At 65.9% G+C, this 15920-nt stretch overlaps 2 protein-coding genes across 2 annotated transcripts; one reads left to right on the top strand and one right to left on the bottom strand.

Annotated features, from left to right (window-relative positions):
* Window positions 1-303: 303 nt before the first annotated feature.
* ASB8 (ankyrin repeat and SOCS box containing 8) lies at window positions 304-4749 on the bottom strand. The gene is made up of 3 exons (XM_030510321.1): window positions 4371-4749; window positions 2705-2809; window positions 304-1834 (listed from the first exon to the last, which is right to left on the bottom strand). The coding sequence occupies exons 1-3, from the start codon at window positions 4485-4487 to the stop codon at window positions 1202-1204; spliced, it is 855 nt and encodes a 284-aa protein (XP_030366181.1). The 5' UTR covers window positions 4488-4749; the 3' UTR covers window positions 304-1201.
* A 1610-nt stretch (window positions 4750-6359) lies between these two features.
* Window positions 6360-15759, top strand: LOC115618607 (zinc finger protein 316-like). Its single transcript, XM_030510313.1, has 7 exons — window positions 6360-6526; window positions 6845-6942; window positions 8889-9629; window positions 11161-11502; window positions 13766-13847; window positions 14264-14358; window positions 14957-15759. Exons 1-7 carry the CDS (start codon window positions 6360-6362, stop codon window positions 15757-15759), a joined length of 2328 nt encoding a protein of 775 aa, XP_030366173.1.
* Window positions 15760-15920: the final 161 nt, after the last annotated feature.

Genomic DNA, 15920 nt, shown 5'->3' on the forward strand with positions numbered 1-15920 from the left:
CGGGCAGCTCTCCTGGAGGATCCCTGCGTGAGGAATGCATACACGGAGGATGATGCATCCCAAAACCTCCCCAAGCCAAGGCCTGAAGGAGGAGCAGAGGGGACAGGCTGTGGTCAGAGGTTAAACCCAGGCCCAGCTCGTTGGGATGAGGGTTTCCCAAGGCACAACCACGGATGGGGCCTGCCTGAGGTGCCAAAACCAGGAACGGGACCAGCAGCAGCACCCCCAAACGCCACCCTCCCTGTTCAGGGAGGACCCCAGAGGAGTGGGGCCGACCCCCCGGCCTCCAGTGGGTGACACACGTGCACTTTCCAAAGTTTATTTCCATGGATACACGACGGTGCGAAGGGAGAGGGGGCGCTGCCCACGGGGGTCCTGCCCGGTGCCCCGCGGCCAGCACGTCCTCACACCTCCTCCTGAAATCCATCCACACACACACACGAAATCAACAACAAACAGTGAGTTAATGGTGCAAACCAAAGCGAAGGAAGAGCTTGGGTGGGTTATCATGTGGCAGACGGGAGGGAGACCCTCTGCTCCAGGCCACGGAGCATCCCGAGCTCCGAGCGCAGCTACTCTGGAGCGGGAAGGAAACGCTCCCTTTGCTCACAGCCAAGTGCCGGCTTGTGGGGTGCTCCCACCCTCTTCCCCTCTACAGCGGTGACACAGCTTAGAGGTAAGAAGGGAAAAATACACTTCCAGGCGTTGAAAGGATGAGGACACACGAGCTCTTCCCCATGTGCAGGGTGCTGTAGGGTGCTGCGGCCGTGTGTGGGTCCAAGTGACGAGCGAAGGTGCTGGCTGCGCTATCACATGGGCTCACTACACACACGTAAGGTGGCTTAATCCACATCCCATGGGATTCTCTGGGTCTGAGAACACCTTCTCCAAAGGAGGGTCTCTCTGTTCTCCTCATGCCTAGAAAGCTTTCCTTCCCCAGGGCAAAAAAAAAGAGGGGAAAACCCAGGTTAATTCATCAGCTGGGGTGTCATTTGCCATGAAAGGGGACAGTCCATCTCATGAAGGGACAGAGCGTGGCAGGAGCCACCGAGCAGGCGCTGAGGGCACAGAGACACCACGAGCAGCACCAATGGGTCCCTGCCGGGCAGAGCAGGATGAAAACCAGCGAGTGGGGAGGGGGATGCAGCACCCACGAGCCCCAAACCATCCTCATCCTTCATCCCGGCGCCCCGTCCTCGGCTTAGCTGAGCAGCAGCACGTACTCCTTGAGGCAGGTGGGCAGAGGCAGCTGCTTCACGGCCTCGGGCAGGAACCGCACGCCCAGGCTGCGGCGGACGGCGTAACGTGACAGTGTCTGCAGTGTCCCCGGGGCCGAGCAGAGCAGGGTGAGCTTCTGGCAGAGCTGCTGGTCCCGGGACACCTCCCAGGGCATGCTCCCGTTTTTCCTCAGCTCAAAGTGTCCGATAGCTCGATGGAGAAGATCGAAGCAGGAATCCTCTCGCTCCGTCCCCAAGCCCCGAACCAGCAAAGCCACCAGACGGGAGATGGGGCTTTGCCCTTTCAGGTTGACCACACGGACCTCGGCGCCGAAGTCGAGCAGGACGCTGACGCTCTCCAGGTTGCCCTTCATGGCGGCCCAGCTCAGCGGCGTGTCGTTGTTGTAGTCGCGGGCGTTCACCAGGGCGCCGTTCTCCAGCAGCGCCCGCACGCACTCCGCGTTGTTCTTGAAGGCTGCCCAGTGCAAGGGGGTGTCCTTGTTCCCGTCCAGAGCGTTGGGGTTGGCTCCGTATTCCAAGAGGATTTCCACGCACGTTTCGTCCTTCTCCGCTGCGTAGTGAAGGGCTGTTCGGTTGTAGCCATCCAGAGCGTTCACCTGCAGAAGGGGAGGGAGGAGAAAGGATTCAGGGATGGATGAGCTGCCCCAGCTCCTGGTGGCATCAGGAGAAGCTCCACGGCATGAAACCGTTCCCACATCCCAAACTTAGTGTATGGGAAGGTGAGGCAGGGAGTGGGGGGCCCGACCTGACAGTGGCCAGAAGGAAGAGCCAAAAATGAGGCAATACAGAGGGTTTATTTCCTTCAGGCTTCCAACTCCTGGATAAGGGGGCACCCCCGAGACCTCAGGCACAAACACTGCACCCCCTGTTGGGGTGAGAAACCTTCACCTGGGCCCGTTTTACCCTGCGAGGGGGCATGAAACCATAGAATCATGGTATGGTTTGGGTTGAAGAGACCTCAAAGCTCCTCCAGCTCCAACCCCTGCCATGGGCAGGGACACCTTCCACTAGAGCAGGTTGCTCCAAGCCCCTGTGTCCAACCTGGCCTTGAACACTGCCAGGGATGGGGCAGCCACAGCTTCTCTGGGCACCCTGTGCCAGCGCCTCAGCACCCTCACAGGGAAGAGCTTCTGCCTCAGAGCTCATCTCAATCTCCCCTCTGGCAGGTTAAAGCCATTCCCCTTGGCCTGTCCCTCCCTCCCTTGTCCAAAGCCCCTCTCCAGGTTTCCTGCAGCCCCTTTGGAAGCTGCTCTAAGGTCTCCCAACCTGGGTTTGTGCTGGAGACTGCCCCGACCCAGAGTCAGGACCTTGCTTTTGGCTTCCTTGACCCTCATGAGGTTTACACTGGCCTCCACCAGCGCAAAACCAGCACCACATAAACCCCCAGGCTCCAGTCCCAGGCTCCCAACTTCCCAGCCCCCTGTTTCAAAGGGCCCTTTGCCTTTTTACCATGGCCTTGTTGTTACCTCCGCTCCCTTCTGCAGCAGCAGCTCGACGCAGTCGGCATCAGCCACCATGCAGGCGCAGTGCAGCGGCTTCAGCGTCCCGTGCATGCAGTTCACATCCGCACCCTGCGGAGCACAGCAAACCCCGGCTGGGCTCAGCAAACCTGCCCTCCCCAGCCCTTCCCACCCAACCAGCAGCTCAGCACCTCCAGCCCCACCATCAGAGGAGGGTTATTAACAGAGAAGTGTCGTTAACGCTCCTGCACAGCCCTGGGGCTTGGTTCAGTGCTTGCACCAAGCTCCCCAAGGGGCAGAAGCTCTTGCTCCAGGCCTTGGTTTTAGTTCACTCATTGTCACTAAAGGATGCCTGAAGACACCGAGTGCTGCAGGGGGCTGGTGTAGCCCATGGAGCTGGTTATTCCCCGTGTGCCGACTCTCTGCTCCAGCAAGATCCAGAGGAAGGGCCGGTGTGAGGCCGGATCGGCACAGAGCAGGGGGCTGGAAAGGGAAGTGGGGTCCCTGCCTCATGGGGACACGGCACAGGAGCATCCCTGGTGGGACACAGCCCTGAGCTGAGCCCAGGGGCTCGGGGGCTTTCAAAGGGTGTCTCCAAGGAGGTTTACGGTGCTCTGCAGAGGCCTCACCACCCAAAATAGCTCAGCAGCTGCCCAGAGCCGTCAGGCTCAGCCAGGGCTCTCCAGTGCCCATAGGAGTGACCTGGGCTGAGGTGAATCATGGAATCAGCATGGAATACTTTGGGTTGGGAGGGACCCTAAAGCTCACCCAGCCCAAGGCCCTGCAGTGAGCAGGGACACCTTCAACCAGAGCAGGTTGCCCAGAACTACGTCCAGCCTGGCCTTGGATGTGCCCAGGGATGGGGCATCCACCACCTCCCTGAGCAACCTGTGCCAGGGTTTTCCCACCCTCATTGTAAGCAATTTCTTCCTCACATCTAGCCTTAATCTCTTTCAGCTTAAAACCATCACCCCTTGTCCTGTCCCTACAGGTCCTGCTGAAAAGTCTCTCCCCATCTTTCTTATGGGCCCCTTTTAAGCACTGAAAGGCCACAATAAGGTCTCCCCTTCAGGAGCCTTCTCTTCTCCAGGCTGCCCCAGCCCAGCTCTCTCAGCCTGGCTCCAGAGCAGAGCTGCTCCAGCCCTCGCAGCAGCTCCAGGGCCTCCTCTGGCCTCACTCCAGCAGCTCCACGTCCCTCTTGTGCTGTTGCCCCAGAGCTGGATCAGGACTGCAGGGGGGGTCTCCCCTTCATGCAGCAGAGGGGCAGGATCCCCTCCCTGAGCTGCTGCTCACGCTCTGGGGGTGCAGCCCAGCACACGGGGGGGTTCTGGGCTCAAGTGCTCACTGAAGCCGGGTCACGGGGAGCTCCCTCACCCAACACCCCAAGTCCTTCTCCTCGGGGTTACTCTCAGTCTCTCCATCCCCAGCCTGTGCTGGGACCGGGGGTTGCCCTGACCGAGGCAGAGCACCGGACCCTTCCTCCGCGGGGCCAAGCACAGGCTGCAGCCCCACCAGCCCCTCACCCCGACGGGTGTCCAAGCACCGGGGAGCACTGCCCGCGGCCCGGCCCCTGAGGGTGGAACCGGCCCGTAGCTCCGGGGCACCGCAGCGGCTCCGGGATGGGCTGTCCCTCCCCTGAGCCCGAACGCCGCGGGCCGGCCCGGGGGCTCACCCTGCCGATGAGATCCTCCACGTTGTCCCGCGGGAAGGAGCGGATGGCGGCGATGGTGCGGATGAGCCGCTCCGACAGCGAGTACTTGCTCTGGATGCTCTGCATGATGTACCACATAGTGCGCGCCCCGCGGCCGCGGCCGCATGCCCCGGGCGGCCGCCGCGAGCCCCCGGCCCTCACCGGGCCCCCCCGCTCCGGGGCGGCGGGCAGGGGCGGCGACGCTGCCCGGGCCGCAGCGAGCGCGACGGGAGGAGCGGGGGGGACTGGGGGGGTCCCGGCCGGTCCCGGGGGGGGGGGAGGGGGGAAGTTTCTCCGGGCTTCGCGCAGACCCGGCGCCGCCGCTCCGGCTCCAGCCACCTCCCGGAAGTGACGCCTCAGCGCAAGCGCACGGGGAGGCCACGCCCCTTCGCCGCCACCTCTCCACCAATCCTGCTCCCGGCCCCGCCTTCAGAGGTGTCGGCCCCTCCCTGCTCTTTTGAGCTCCTCCAATCGCCACCCGCGCCCTCCCGCAAGCCCCGCCCCTCTCGCTGCTCTCCACCAATCAGCTCACTCCATGAGCACCCACTGGGTTCCGCTTGCCCCAACCGGGAACGATGGGGGGGGGGGGGCGGGAACCCCGGGTCCCGGCGTTGCCATGGCAACAAGGCCTAGTGCCCTTCGGAGCGCCCTGGGCCAAACCGCCCCCAGACACACCATGGGGGGGGGTCACACCCCCCAAATCCCCCCCCAGACACACCATGGGGAGGTCGCACACCCCAAATCCCACCCCCAGACACTCTATAGCAGGGGTCACACACCCCAAATCCCACTCCAGACACACCATGGGGGGGAGGTCACACACCCCAAATCCCCCCCCAGACACACCGGGGGGGGGTCACACACCCCAAATCCTCCCCCCAGACACACCATGGGGGGGTCACACACCCCAAATCCCCCCCCCAGACACACTATGGGGGGGGTCACACACCCCAATTCCCCCCCCGAGACACACCATGGGGGGGTCGCACACCCCAAATCCCCCCAGACACGCCATGGGGTGTCACACCCCCCAAATCCCCTCCCAGACACACCATGGGGGGCTCACACACCCCAAATCCCCCCCCGGATACACCATGGGGGGGGGTCACACACCCCAAATCCCCCCCCATACACACCATGGGGGGGGGTCACACACCCCAAATCCCTCCCCAGACACACCATCGGGGGGGGTCACACACCCCAAATCCCCCCCCAGGCACACGATGGGGGGGGTCACACACCCCAAACCCCCCCCCGCCCGACACACCATGGGGGTGTCACACACCCCAAATCCCCCCCCAGACACTCTATAGCAGGGGTCACACACCCCAAACCCCCCCAGGCACACCGTGGGGGGGTCACACACCCCAAACCCCCCCCAGACACACCATCGGGGGGTCACACACCCCAAATCCCCCCACAGGCACACCATGGGGGGGTCACACACCCCAAATCCCCCCCCAAACACTCTATAGGGGGGTCACACACTCCAAATCCCCCCCCAGACACTCTATGGGGGGGTCACACACCCCAAATCCCCCCCCAGACACACCATGGGGGTGTCACACACCCCAAATCCCCCCCCAGACACACCATGGGGGGGGCACACACCCCAAATCCCCCCCCAGACACACCATGGGGGGGGCACACACCCCAAATCCCCCCCCCAGACACACCATGGGGGTGTCACACACCCCAAATCCCCCCCCAGACACACCATGGGGGGGGCACACACCCCAAATCCCCCCCCAGACACACCATGGGGGGGTCACACACCCCAAATCCCCCCCCAGACACACCATGGGGGTGTCACACACCCCAAATCCCCCCCCAGACACACCATGGGGGGGGCACACACCCCAAATCCCCCCCCAGACACACCATGAGGGGGGGTCACACACCCCAAATCACCCCCAGACACCCCATGGGGGGGGTCCCCCATGTCCTCCCGCCCCCTCGGCCGTGCCCCCCATGGCGGGGCTGGGGGGGGACCGAGCCCCGGAGCCCCGCGGCCGGCGCCGGGGCCACGCCATGCGGCAGCAGAGGGCGGCCATGAGGAGAGCCCGCTCCGCCGCGGCCGCGCTCCAGCGCTCCGCACCGGCCCCCCCGCGCCCCCCCCGGCCGGGCTGGCTGCAGCGGTGAGTGGGGCCGGGACCCCCCCCTCCCCAAAAGATGGAGAACAGGGACACCCCCCCTCTTTTCCCCCCTTCCCGTGCCCCCGAGATGGCGGCGATGCTCGGGGGGAGCGCGGCCCCTTCCCCAGCTTGGGGGGGCTCCAGGAGGGGAAAGGGGGGTCGCGGTGGGGGGGGTGTCACGATGGGAGGGTGCGCGATGGGGATGCCTTAAGCCCCAACCCACTTGCTTGGTGCCCCCCCGCATCAAGAAACTGACGTATGGATGGGATGGGACCCCCCCCCCCATGTCACCCCATCTCTTTGCCCCCCCATCCCGGTCAGGATCCCCCCGTGTGAGCGCGCTGGGATGGCAGCGATGGATGCGGAGGGGAAAGCGTCCGCCCGGGACCCCCGGGAGCTGCTGGAGGGAACCCCCACAGGTGAGGGCCCCCCCCACCAAAAGCGGCTCCTGGCCATGGTGGGGGGCTCGGCCGGGGTGTGCCCATGTGGGGTGCGGGGTGCTGAGTCCTTCTGGGGGGTCCCCGTGGATCTGCCCAGACCCAGCGATGTGGGGGTACCGCAACCATGTGGAACGGGGAACCCCCAGTCCGGGGGGGGGGGGGGGGGGGGGGGATGCTGATCCTGGAGCGTGTGGGTGTCCTGTTTCCATAGTGTGGGGCTACCCCGATTCCAGGGTATGGGGGTGCCCCAGGGATGGGGGGATGTCCTATTCCCATGGCATGGGGGCACCCCAATGTCACAGCATGGGGGTACCCCAGTTCCATTCCCATGGCACAGGGATACCCCAGAGTATGGGGATACCAGGATCCCACAGCAGGGGGGTGTCCCAGCCCTGGGGTGCAGGGATGTGCCATTCCAATGGCATGGGGTACCCCGATCCTGGGGTATGGGGGTATCATAAGGGATCCAGGGATGTCCATTCCCATGGCATGGGGTTATCCTGATCCCAGGGTGTGGGGGTGCCCCCATCCCTTGGCATGGGGTTGCCCTGGTTGCAGAAGGAGGGGATGCTCCGATCCTGGGGTGCAGGTACCCGGGTCCTGTGGCATGGGGGTACCCCAACCCCACAGCATGGGGATGTCCCCGATGCATGGTGAGGGCATGCTCTGATTTGGGGGTTCAGGGATGTCCCATGTCTGTGGCACAGGCATGTCCCAATCCTGGGGTGCAGGGGTACCCCGTTCCTGTGGCACCTCAATCCCACAGTGCAGGGATGTCCCAGCCCCACAGCACAGGGATGCTCCAGTCCCAGGGTGCAGGGATGTCCCTGCTGTGGGGGTGTGGTGGGGCCCAATTTGGAGGTGCAGGGATCCCCCATCACTGTGGCAGGGGGTCACTGATCCCGGATGCAGGGATGTCCCAGTACCACATCACGGGGATGATCCAATCCTGGAGTGCAGGAATGTCCTGACCCCACAGTGTGGGGATGCCCAGGTTGGGGGGGTGCAGGGATGTCCTGCTCTCATCCTGTGTGGATCTCCTGATCCCGGGGTGCAGGATGTCCCAATCCCATGGCATGGTGATGATCCGATCTTGGGGTGCAGGGACACCCTGCTCCCGCAGCGTGGCCTTTCCTGGTACCCCAACCCCAGCCGTGGTTTGCAGCAGGAATCTGGGCTCCGGGTCCCCCCGGGTGGTGCCATCCACACGCCTGTCCCTGCCCGGGGACACGCTGTCCCCATCCCCTGCTCCGGGGAACCTCCTCCTGCATCCCGGGCTGGGGGACATGGAGCAGGGACTGCACCAGGAGTTAAACCCGGGCTCGGGAGCGGGACAGGGGTGTCACTGCTGTCCCCAAACCGGACAGGGGATGGGGAAGGTGGAAAAGGGATGGAGAAGGGGAAGAGGGGATGGAGAAGAGACAGAGGGATGGAGAATGTGGAAAAGGGGACGAAGAGCGGAAGAAGGGATGGAGAAGGGGAAAAGGGAATGAGGAAGGTGGAAAAGGGGTTGAAGAAGGGGAAGAGGGAAAGGGGAAGAGGGGATAGAGAAAGGGAAGATGGGATGGAGAAGGTGGGAAAGGGATGGAGAAAGGGAGAAAGGGATGGAGGATGTGGAAGAGGGGTTGGAGAAGGCGGAAAAGGGATGGAGAAGGGGAAAAGGGGATGGAGAAGGGGAAAAGGGGATGGAGAAGGGGAAGAAGGAACGGGGAAGGGGAAAAGGGGATGGAGAAGGGGAAGTAGAGATGGAGAAGGGGAAAAGGGGATGGAGAAGGGACAGAGGGATTGATAAGGGGACAGAGGGATGACAAAGGGGCAAAGGGGATGGGGATGGCCCAACGGGGACACAACCCTGGGCCCCCCCTGCCCTCGGTGCCACCCATCCCGGTGCGTCCTGCTGGTGCCCAGCTCTCCTCTCCCTGCAGCCCACCTCATCCCGCCGGCCTCGGGCAGGGATTCTCCTGCAGCCCACCTCATGCCGCCGGCCTCGGGCAGGGATTCTCCTGCAGCCCACCTCATCCCGCCGGCCTCGGGCAGGGATCCTCCTGCAGCCCACCTCATCCCGCCGGCCTCGGGCAGGGATTCTCCTGCAGCCCACCTCATCCCGCCGGCCTCGGGCAGGGATTCTCCCATGTGTCCAGCGCGGCCGCGCCGGAAAGCGCTGGCACGTGGAGCGGCCAAGGCACCGGCACAAGCGGGGGGCCTGGGGCTGCTGCGGGAGCTGGTGGGGCTGCGGGGGGGCCGCCTGCGCCCCACCATCTGCAGTGAGTGCGGGAAGGGCTTCAGCCGCAGCTCGGACCTGGCGCGGCACCAGATCACCCACACGGGCGAGAAGCCCTTCACGTGCGGCGCCTGCGGCAAAGGCTTCAGCCAGAACTCCAACCTGGTGACGCACCGGCGCATCCACACCGGCGAGAAGCCCTACGGCTGCGGCGCCTGCGGGAAGCGCTTCAGCGAGAGCTCCGCGCTCATCCAGCACCAGCGGACCCACACCGGGGAGCGGCCCTACGGCTGCGGGGAGTGCGGGAAGCGCTTCAGCGTCAGCTCCAACCTCATCCGCCACCGGCGCACCCACACCGGGGAGCGGCCCCACGTCTGCGCCGAGTGCGGGGACGGCTTCCGGCACAAGGCCCAGCTCCGCCGGCACCAGAAGCTTCACGTTGTGTGATGGGGACAATGGGATGGGGTTGCCGGGATGGGGATGCTGGGATGGGGATGGGGAGGCCAGGATGATGGTGAAAATCCAGGATGGGGACGCTGGGATGGGGACACCAGGATGGGGAGGAAGGGATGGGGATGGGGACATGGGGATGGGGACACTGGGATGGGGATGGGGACATCAGGGTGGAGACACCAGGGTGGGGACACTGGGATGGGGATGCTGTGATGGAGACACTGGGATGGGGATGCTGTGATGGAGACGCTGGGATGGGGATGGGGAGGCCAGGATGGTGATAAAGATGGGGATGGGGATGCTGGGATGGGGATGCAGGGATGGGAATGGTGACACTGGGATGGTGATGAGGGTGCCAGGATGGGGATGCTGGAGTGAGGATGTTGGAATGGGGATGGAGACACCAGGGATGGGGATGCCGGGATGGGGACACCAGGATGAGGATAGTGGGATGGGGACAGGGGCACCCCAGGATAGGAATGCCAGACTGGGGACGCAGGGAAGGGGAGGAGGATGTCAGGATGGGGATGCTGGAATAGGGATGCTGGGATGGGGTTGGGGACACCAAGAATGGGGCTGCTGGGATGGGGACACTGGGATGGTGACGAAGATGCCAGGATGGGGATGTTGGGATGGGAACACTGGAACGGGACAGGGATGCTGGGATGGGGATGAGAACACCAAGGATGGGGTTGGTGACAGTGGTATGACAACACTGGGATGGGAACAGGGATGCTGGGATGCAGACTCTGGGATAGGGATGAGGACACTGGGATGAGTGCACCGGGATGGAGATGCCTTTGGGGCGCATCCCCACCAGTGGGCACTGGCATCGCCGGGCCGGGGGCTGGGTCGGGCGGGAGCGGGGCCGGGGTTCAGCGCCCCCAAACCGGGGGGGAGGGGGGGGCGGGCGCCGATGGGCTCAATAAACGGTTCCCGAGCAGCGGCGCTCCCTGAGCATCATCCGTGGGGATGTGGGGCCCCCCCGGGTGGTGTCAGCGCCGGGGACGGGGCGGCGGCCGCGGCAATGGCGCGATCCCGGCGCCGCCATGGGCAGGATTTTCCCGTCCTCCCGCTCTGCCGCGGCTGGAGCCGATCCCGGTGCCCGCGGGGACGGATCCCGCAGCGGCCCCGGCACACGCCGAACGCGGCACCCAGCGCCCCGGGGCAGGGGCGGGGGGACCCCCCGGATCCCCCCATTGCACCCCCAGGCCCTGCCGGGGCTCAGCGGGTGCTGAGCCCCCCCAGCCCCGGCGCTGGGGCTGATCCCGCGCTCCCGCTCCGGCCTCGTTGCACAATTCCCAACCATTTTCCTTCGCCGGGGGGCGGGAAACGCGGGGCTGGAGCCGGAACCGTTACACAAAGCGATTGGGGGTGGGGGGGGGAAGGAGGGGATCCGGCTGCTCATCTCCGTCCCCTGCCCCCCCAAAACCAGCCCTGTTACATCCATCCCCCCCCCAATCTCCCCCCGGAACGTTTTCCAAGCGGAGCGGTTATAGAAACACCCCCAATCCAGCACTGAATCCCGGATTTCCCGTCACCGGAGGAGCTGACCGACACCCCCCCCCCCCCCGCATCGCTCGCTGTGGGGTTTGGGGGTGTCGCGGGCTGGGGACCCCCCCCTTGCTCTTTATCCGAGATTCCCCCCCTTGTGTTTTCACTGCTCCGAGTGGGAAAAGCGCATCCGGCGGCGGCGGGGCCGGGGGAATGGGATGACGCTGGGACCTTCCTGTTCTCGGCCTCCCCCTGCACCAGCCTCGCGCTCAGCCCATCGCCCCCCCAGACCCTTCACCGGGGCCCCCCCCAACCCCTGCGCCCATCATCCCACATCCCAGCGCTCCAGCCCGTGCTGCGGCCCCGCGGAGGTGAGTCGGGGGCCGGCGGCGATGGGTTGGGTTGGAGGGGGGGGACACACATGGATGAGCCGCTGCCCTTGGGGTTGGGGGGGGAGGAGGATGCAGGAGGACGGGACACCCCCCCCCACTGTGAACTGGGGTACCCCCATCTCGGGCCGGGGCTGCGGAGCCGCTGTGGGAGCGGTGCTGGGTGGGGGGGTCCCCCCGGGGCTTCGCGGTTCCTTTGTGCCCCTCGGCCCCGGCGCCGCGGCCCCCCCCGGGAATCAACGGGGTGTAAAGGGGGGGGGGAAACTGAGGCAGGGAGAGGGGAGGGGGTGGGGGGGGAAAGGGGGAGCTGGGGGGGGCAAAAGCCCTGCAGCACCCGTGCCCCCCCCGGCGCGATGCTCCGACACCCCTTGTCCCCCCCATTGATGTGTTGGGGGCTCAGCTCGCCCCCTCCCCAACCCCCTAATAAGGGGAGCGGCTCCATGACAGCCCCCCAATGTGGGGCCCCCCTTTAGGGCCAAAGGACACGCGGGGGGGGCTATGGGGGGGTCGCGGCGCTGTGCCTCAGTTTCCCCCCTGCGGGTGCAGCTCTGGGCTGCGGATTGGGCTGCTTTAGCCCCCCAAAAGCCACAGACCCCCCAAAACACCCCTGAGCTGCCCCCCAGGTGCTGGCAGGAGGAGGTGGGGGGGGGTCGAGGGGGGGTGGGCCCTGGGAGAGGACCCAGCACCCCCCGACACCCCGCACTGGGCAGCTTTGGGGGGCCCTGGGTGGCTTTGGGGGCCATTGGTCAGCTTTGGGGGGGGCAGCTTAGGGTGCACTGGACAATCTGGGGGTGTACTGGGCACTTTTGGGGTGTCCTCAGCAGCCTGGGGGGGTGCACTAGGCAGCTTTGGGGGTGCATGAGCCCCTTTGGGGTGCACCAGGCATTTGAGTGAGTCAAGAGCACCTTTAGGGTGCACCCTGCTCTGTGGCAGGAGGGTGCAGGTGGCTTTGGGGTGCATTGGGCAGCTTTGGGGGGCACCTTCCTGGGGGTGTGTGGACATCTTCTGATCCAGCGGGCACCTCTGGGGCACCCCAAGGGGGGACTGTGGGCACCTTTGGGGTGTACGGGGCACCCTGGGGAGGATGTAGCTCCTTTGGGGTGCACTGAGCATCTTCGGGGTGGTACAGGCACTGCTGGGGGACCGCGGGTGCAGACACCATGGAGAAGGGATACAGGCACCTTTGGGGTGCACTGGGCATCCTGGGGGGGATGCAGGCACTTTTGGGGTGCAGCAGGCACCCCAGAGGACCAGTACAGGCACCTGTGGCGTGCACTGGGAATCCTAGGAGGGGTGTGAAGGTACTTTTGGGGTGCACCGGCCAACCTGGGAGGAGGGTACAAGCACCTTGGGGTGCACTGGGCATGCTGGGGTTGATGCAGGCACTGTTGGGGTGCTCCAGGCAGCCCATGAGTGGGGTACAGACACACCTGGGGGAGCTCCAGGCACCCTGGGGGGGGTGTTAAGGTTCTTTTGGGGTGCTGCAGGCACCACAGGAAGAGGGTACAGGCACCTTTTAGGGTGCCCCGGGCACCCTAGGGGGGGACAGGCACCTTTTGGGGTGCTGCAGGCACCGTGGATGGGGATACAGGCACTTTTGGGGTGCACGAAGCACCACAGGAGGGGGTACAAGCATCTATTGGGGTGCACCGGGCGCCGGGGGGGGGTGTTAAGGCTCTTTTGGGGAGCTCCAGGCACCATGGATGGGGATACAGGCACTTTTGGGGTGCACGAAGCATCGCAATAGGGGGGTGCAGGCACCTCGGGGGGTTCAGTCCCTCTTGGGGTGCTGCGGCCCCGCTGTGGGCGCAGCCCCGCGCCCGGGGGCGGTACCGGGGGTGGTACCGGGGGTACCCCCCCCCTTCCAGCCCCCCCTGGGGGCCGGGCCCGCGGAGCCGCCGCCCCCTCGGGCCGGGCGAGCGGCGGAAGCGGCGGAGCCGCCGCAACGGGGCCGGTGAGCGGGGGGGGGGGCACGGGGGGAACCGGGACCAGAACCGGGGATGCTCGGAGGGGTCCCTGTGCCCCCCCCGCACCGGAGCCCCCCCCCCCTGCACCGGGACCCCCCGGGACGGATCCACACCCCCCCCAGTGCTGCAGGACCCCGAGTGGGGGGGCACGGGGGGTGTCACAGCCCCTCTATTATGGAGGGTGAATGGGGGGGGGCAGGTCCATGGGGTGGGGGACAAGTGACACCCCCCCCCCGCGGGGCTGTAACCTCCCTTGTCCGTGCCTCCCCCCCCCCCAGGTTTTGGGGTCCAGCACCAGGGCAGAGCCGTGGGGAGCACTGGGAGCAGCAGCGGGACCCCCCAAAACCGCCCTGAGCGCAGGTAACATGGGAGGATGGGGAGGTTTGGGGGAGCACGGGGGAATTTGCGGGGGCAGAAAGGGATTTGGGGTCCCACAGAGAGACTGGGAGGAATATGAAGGGATTTGGGGTCACACAGAGGGATTTGGGGGGGCATGAAGGGCTTTGGGGCAGGACAAAGGGATTTAGGGAAGCACAGTGGGATTTGGGGGGGCACAGAGGGACCTGGGGCAGCACAAGGGGATACGAGGGGGGCACAGAGGGACCTGCCCCCAACAGCAGCTCTCCCTGGCTCCTGCCAGGCTCCGGTTCACCCTGAGCCAAAGGGGGTGCGGGAGGAACTGGGGATGGGGTTTGGGAGCCTGGGGGGGTCTCGGGCCGGGGTTGGGGGGCCCCTGTGTGAGGTGGGGGATGCTGAGGGCTCCCCCTGCCCCGCAGCCCCCCGCCGGCTGCCCCCATGGAGCAGGAGGAGCCCTGCGTGGTGGAGCTGCACGACTCGGACGAGGGGGACATGGTCCGGAGGGTCTACATCGGTAAGGAGGGGGCGAGGGGGGGCTGGGGAGGGGGGTCCCATCCCTGGGGGGGTTGTCCCCTACCCATGGACCAACAAGAAGCTCCCCATGACCTGGGTTCAGTGTGTGCTTGAGCCCAGAACTCCCCGTGTGCTGGGCTGCACCCCCAGAGCGTGAGCAGCAGCTCAGGGAGGGGATCCTGCCCCTCTGCTGCGTGAAGGGGAGACCTTAGAGCAGCTCCAGTGCCTAAAGGGGCTCCAGGAAACCTGGAGAGGGGCTTTGGACAAGGGATGGAGGGACAGGCCAAGGGGAATGGCTTTAACCTGCCAGAGGGGAGATTGAGATGAGCTCTGAGGCAGAAGCTCTTCCCTGTGAGGGTGCTGAGGCGGTGGCATAGGGTGCCCAGAGAAGCTGTGGCTGCCCCATCCCTGGCAGTGTTCAAGGTCAGGTTGGACACAGGGGCTTGGAGCAACCTGCTCTAGTGGAAGGTGTCCCTGCCCGGGGCAGGGGTTGGAGCTGGAGCAGCTTTAAGGTCCCTTTAACCCAACCCAGGCTGGGGTTTGATGATTCTCTGCGGGGTGTCAGCTCCATCCCCAGCCTCTCTCTCCCCTCCCTGCAGCTGATGACGGCATCGTGAGTGACTGCGAGGACGAGGTGCTGCCCCACGAGATCATCCAGACCGTCATCCCGCACAGCCCCCTGCCCCCCAAAGCCAAGAAACGGGGGGGACAACCCAGCTCCGGCGCCGCCACGTCAGCGGGGGGCTACGGCGAGGAGGAGGAGGAGGAAGGGGGGACGCGGCACCGGGGCGGCCGCCAGCGCCCCTTCATCTGCAACGAGTGCGGGAAGAGCTTCAGCCACTGGTCGAAGCTGCTGCGGCACCAGCGGACTCACACCGGGGAGCGGCCCAGCACGTGCGGGGAGTGCGGGAAGAGCTTCAGCCAGAACTCCCACCTGGTGCAGCACCGCCGGACCCACACCGGGGAGAAGCCGTATCGCTGCGGGGACTGCGGCAAGAGCTTCAGCTGGAGCTCCAACCTCATCCAGCACCAGCGCATCCACACCGGCGAGAAGCCCTACAGCTGCGGGCAGTGCGGGAAGAGCTTCACGCAGAGCAAGAACCTCATCAAGCACCAGCGCACGCACTCGGGCGCGCGGCCCCACCGGTGCGCGCAGTGCGGCCGCGGCTTCGCCCAGAGCACCAACCTGCTCAAGCACCAGCGCGTCCACGCCGCCCGCGGCCAGGCCCCGGCCTGCCCCGAGTGCGGGCAGAGCTGCCGCGATGGTGCTGAGCTGGAGCGGCACCGGGCGCAGGCGCACGGGCACGAGCCCTACATCTGCGTGGAGTGCGGGGAGAGCTTCGCCCGCAGCGCCACGCTCAACCGCCACAAGCGCATCCACAAGCCCCTCTTCGTGCCCTGAGGGCGCCGCCGGGGCGCAGGGACTGGGCCAGGGGCAGGGACGAGGTGACACAACAAGGGACACACAGACTGAACTGCGGGCAGGGGGATGAGGTGACACCTCAACAGAGGACATAGGGGCTGCTGCAGGCGGGGGAATGAGGTGACACCTCTGATGGGGGA

The sequence above is a fragment of the Strigops habroptila genome, chromosome 23 (genome assembly GCF_004027225.2).
Source record: "Strigops habroptila isolate Jane chromosome 23, bStrHab1.2.pri, whole genome shotgun sequence".
Taxonomy (NCBI): domain Eukaryota; kingdom Metazoa; phylum Chordata; class Aves; order Psittaciformes; family Psittacidae; genus Strigops; species Strigops habroptila.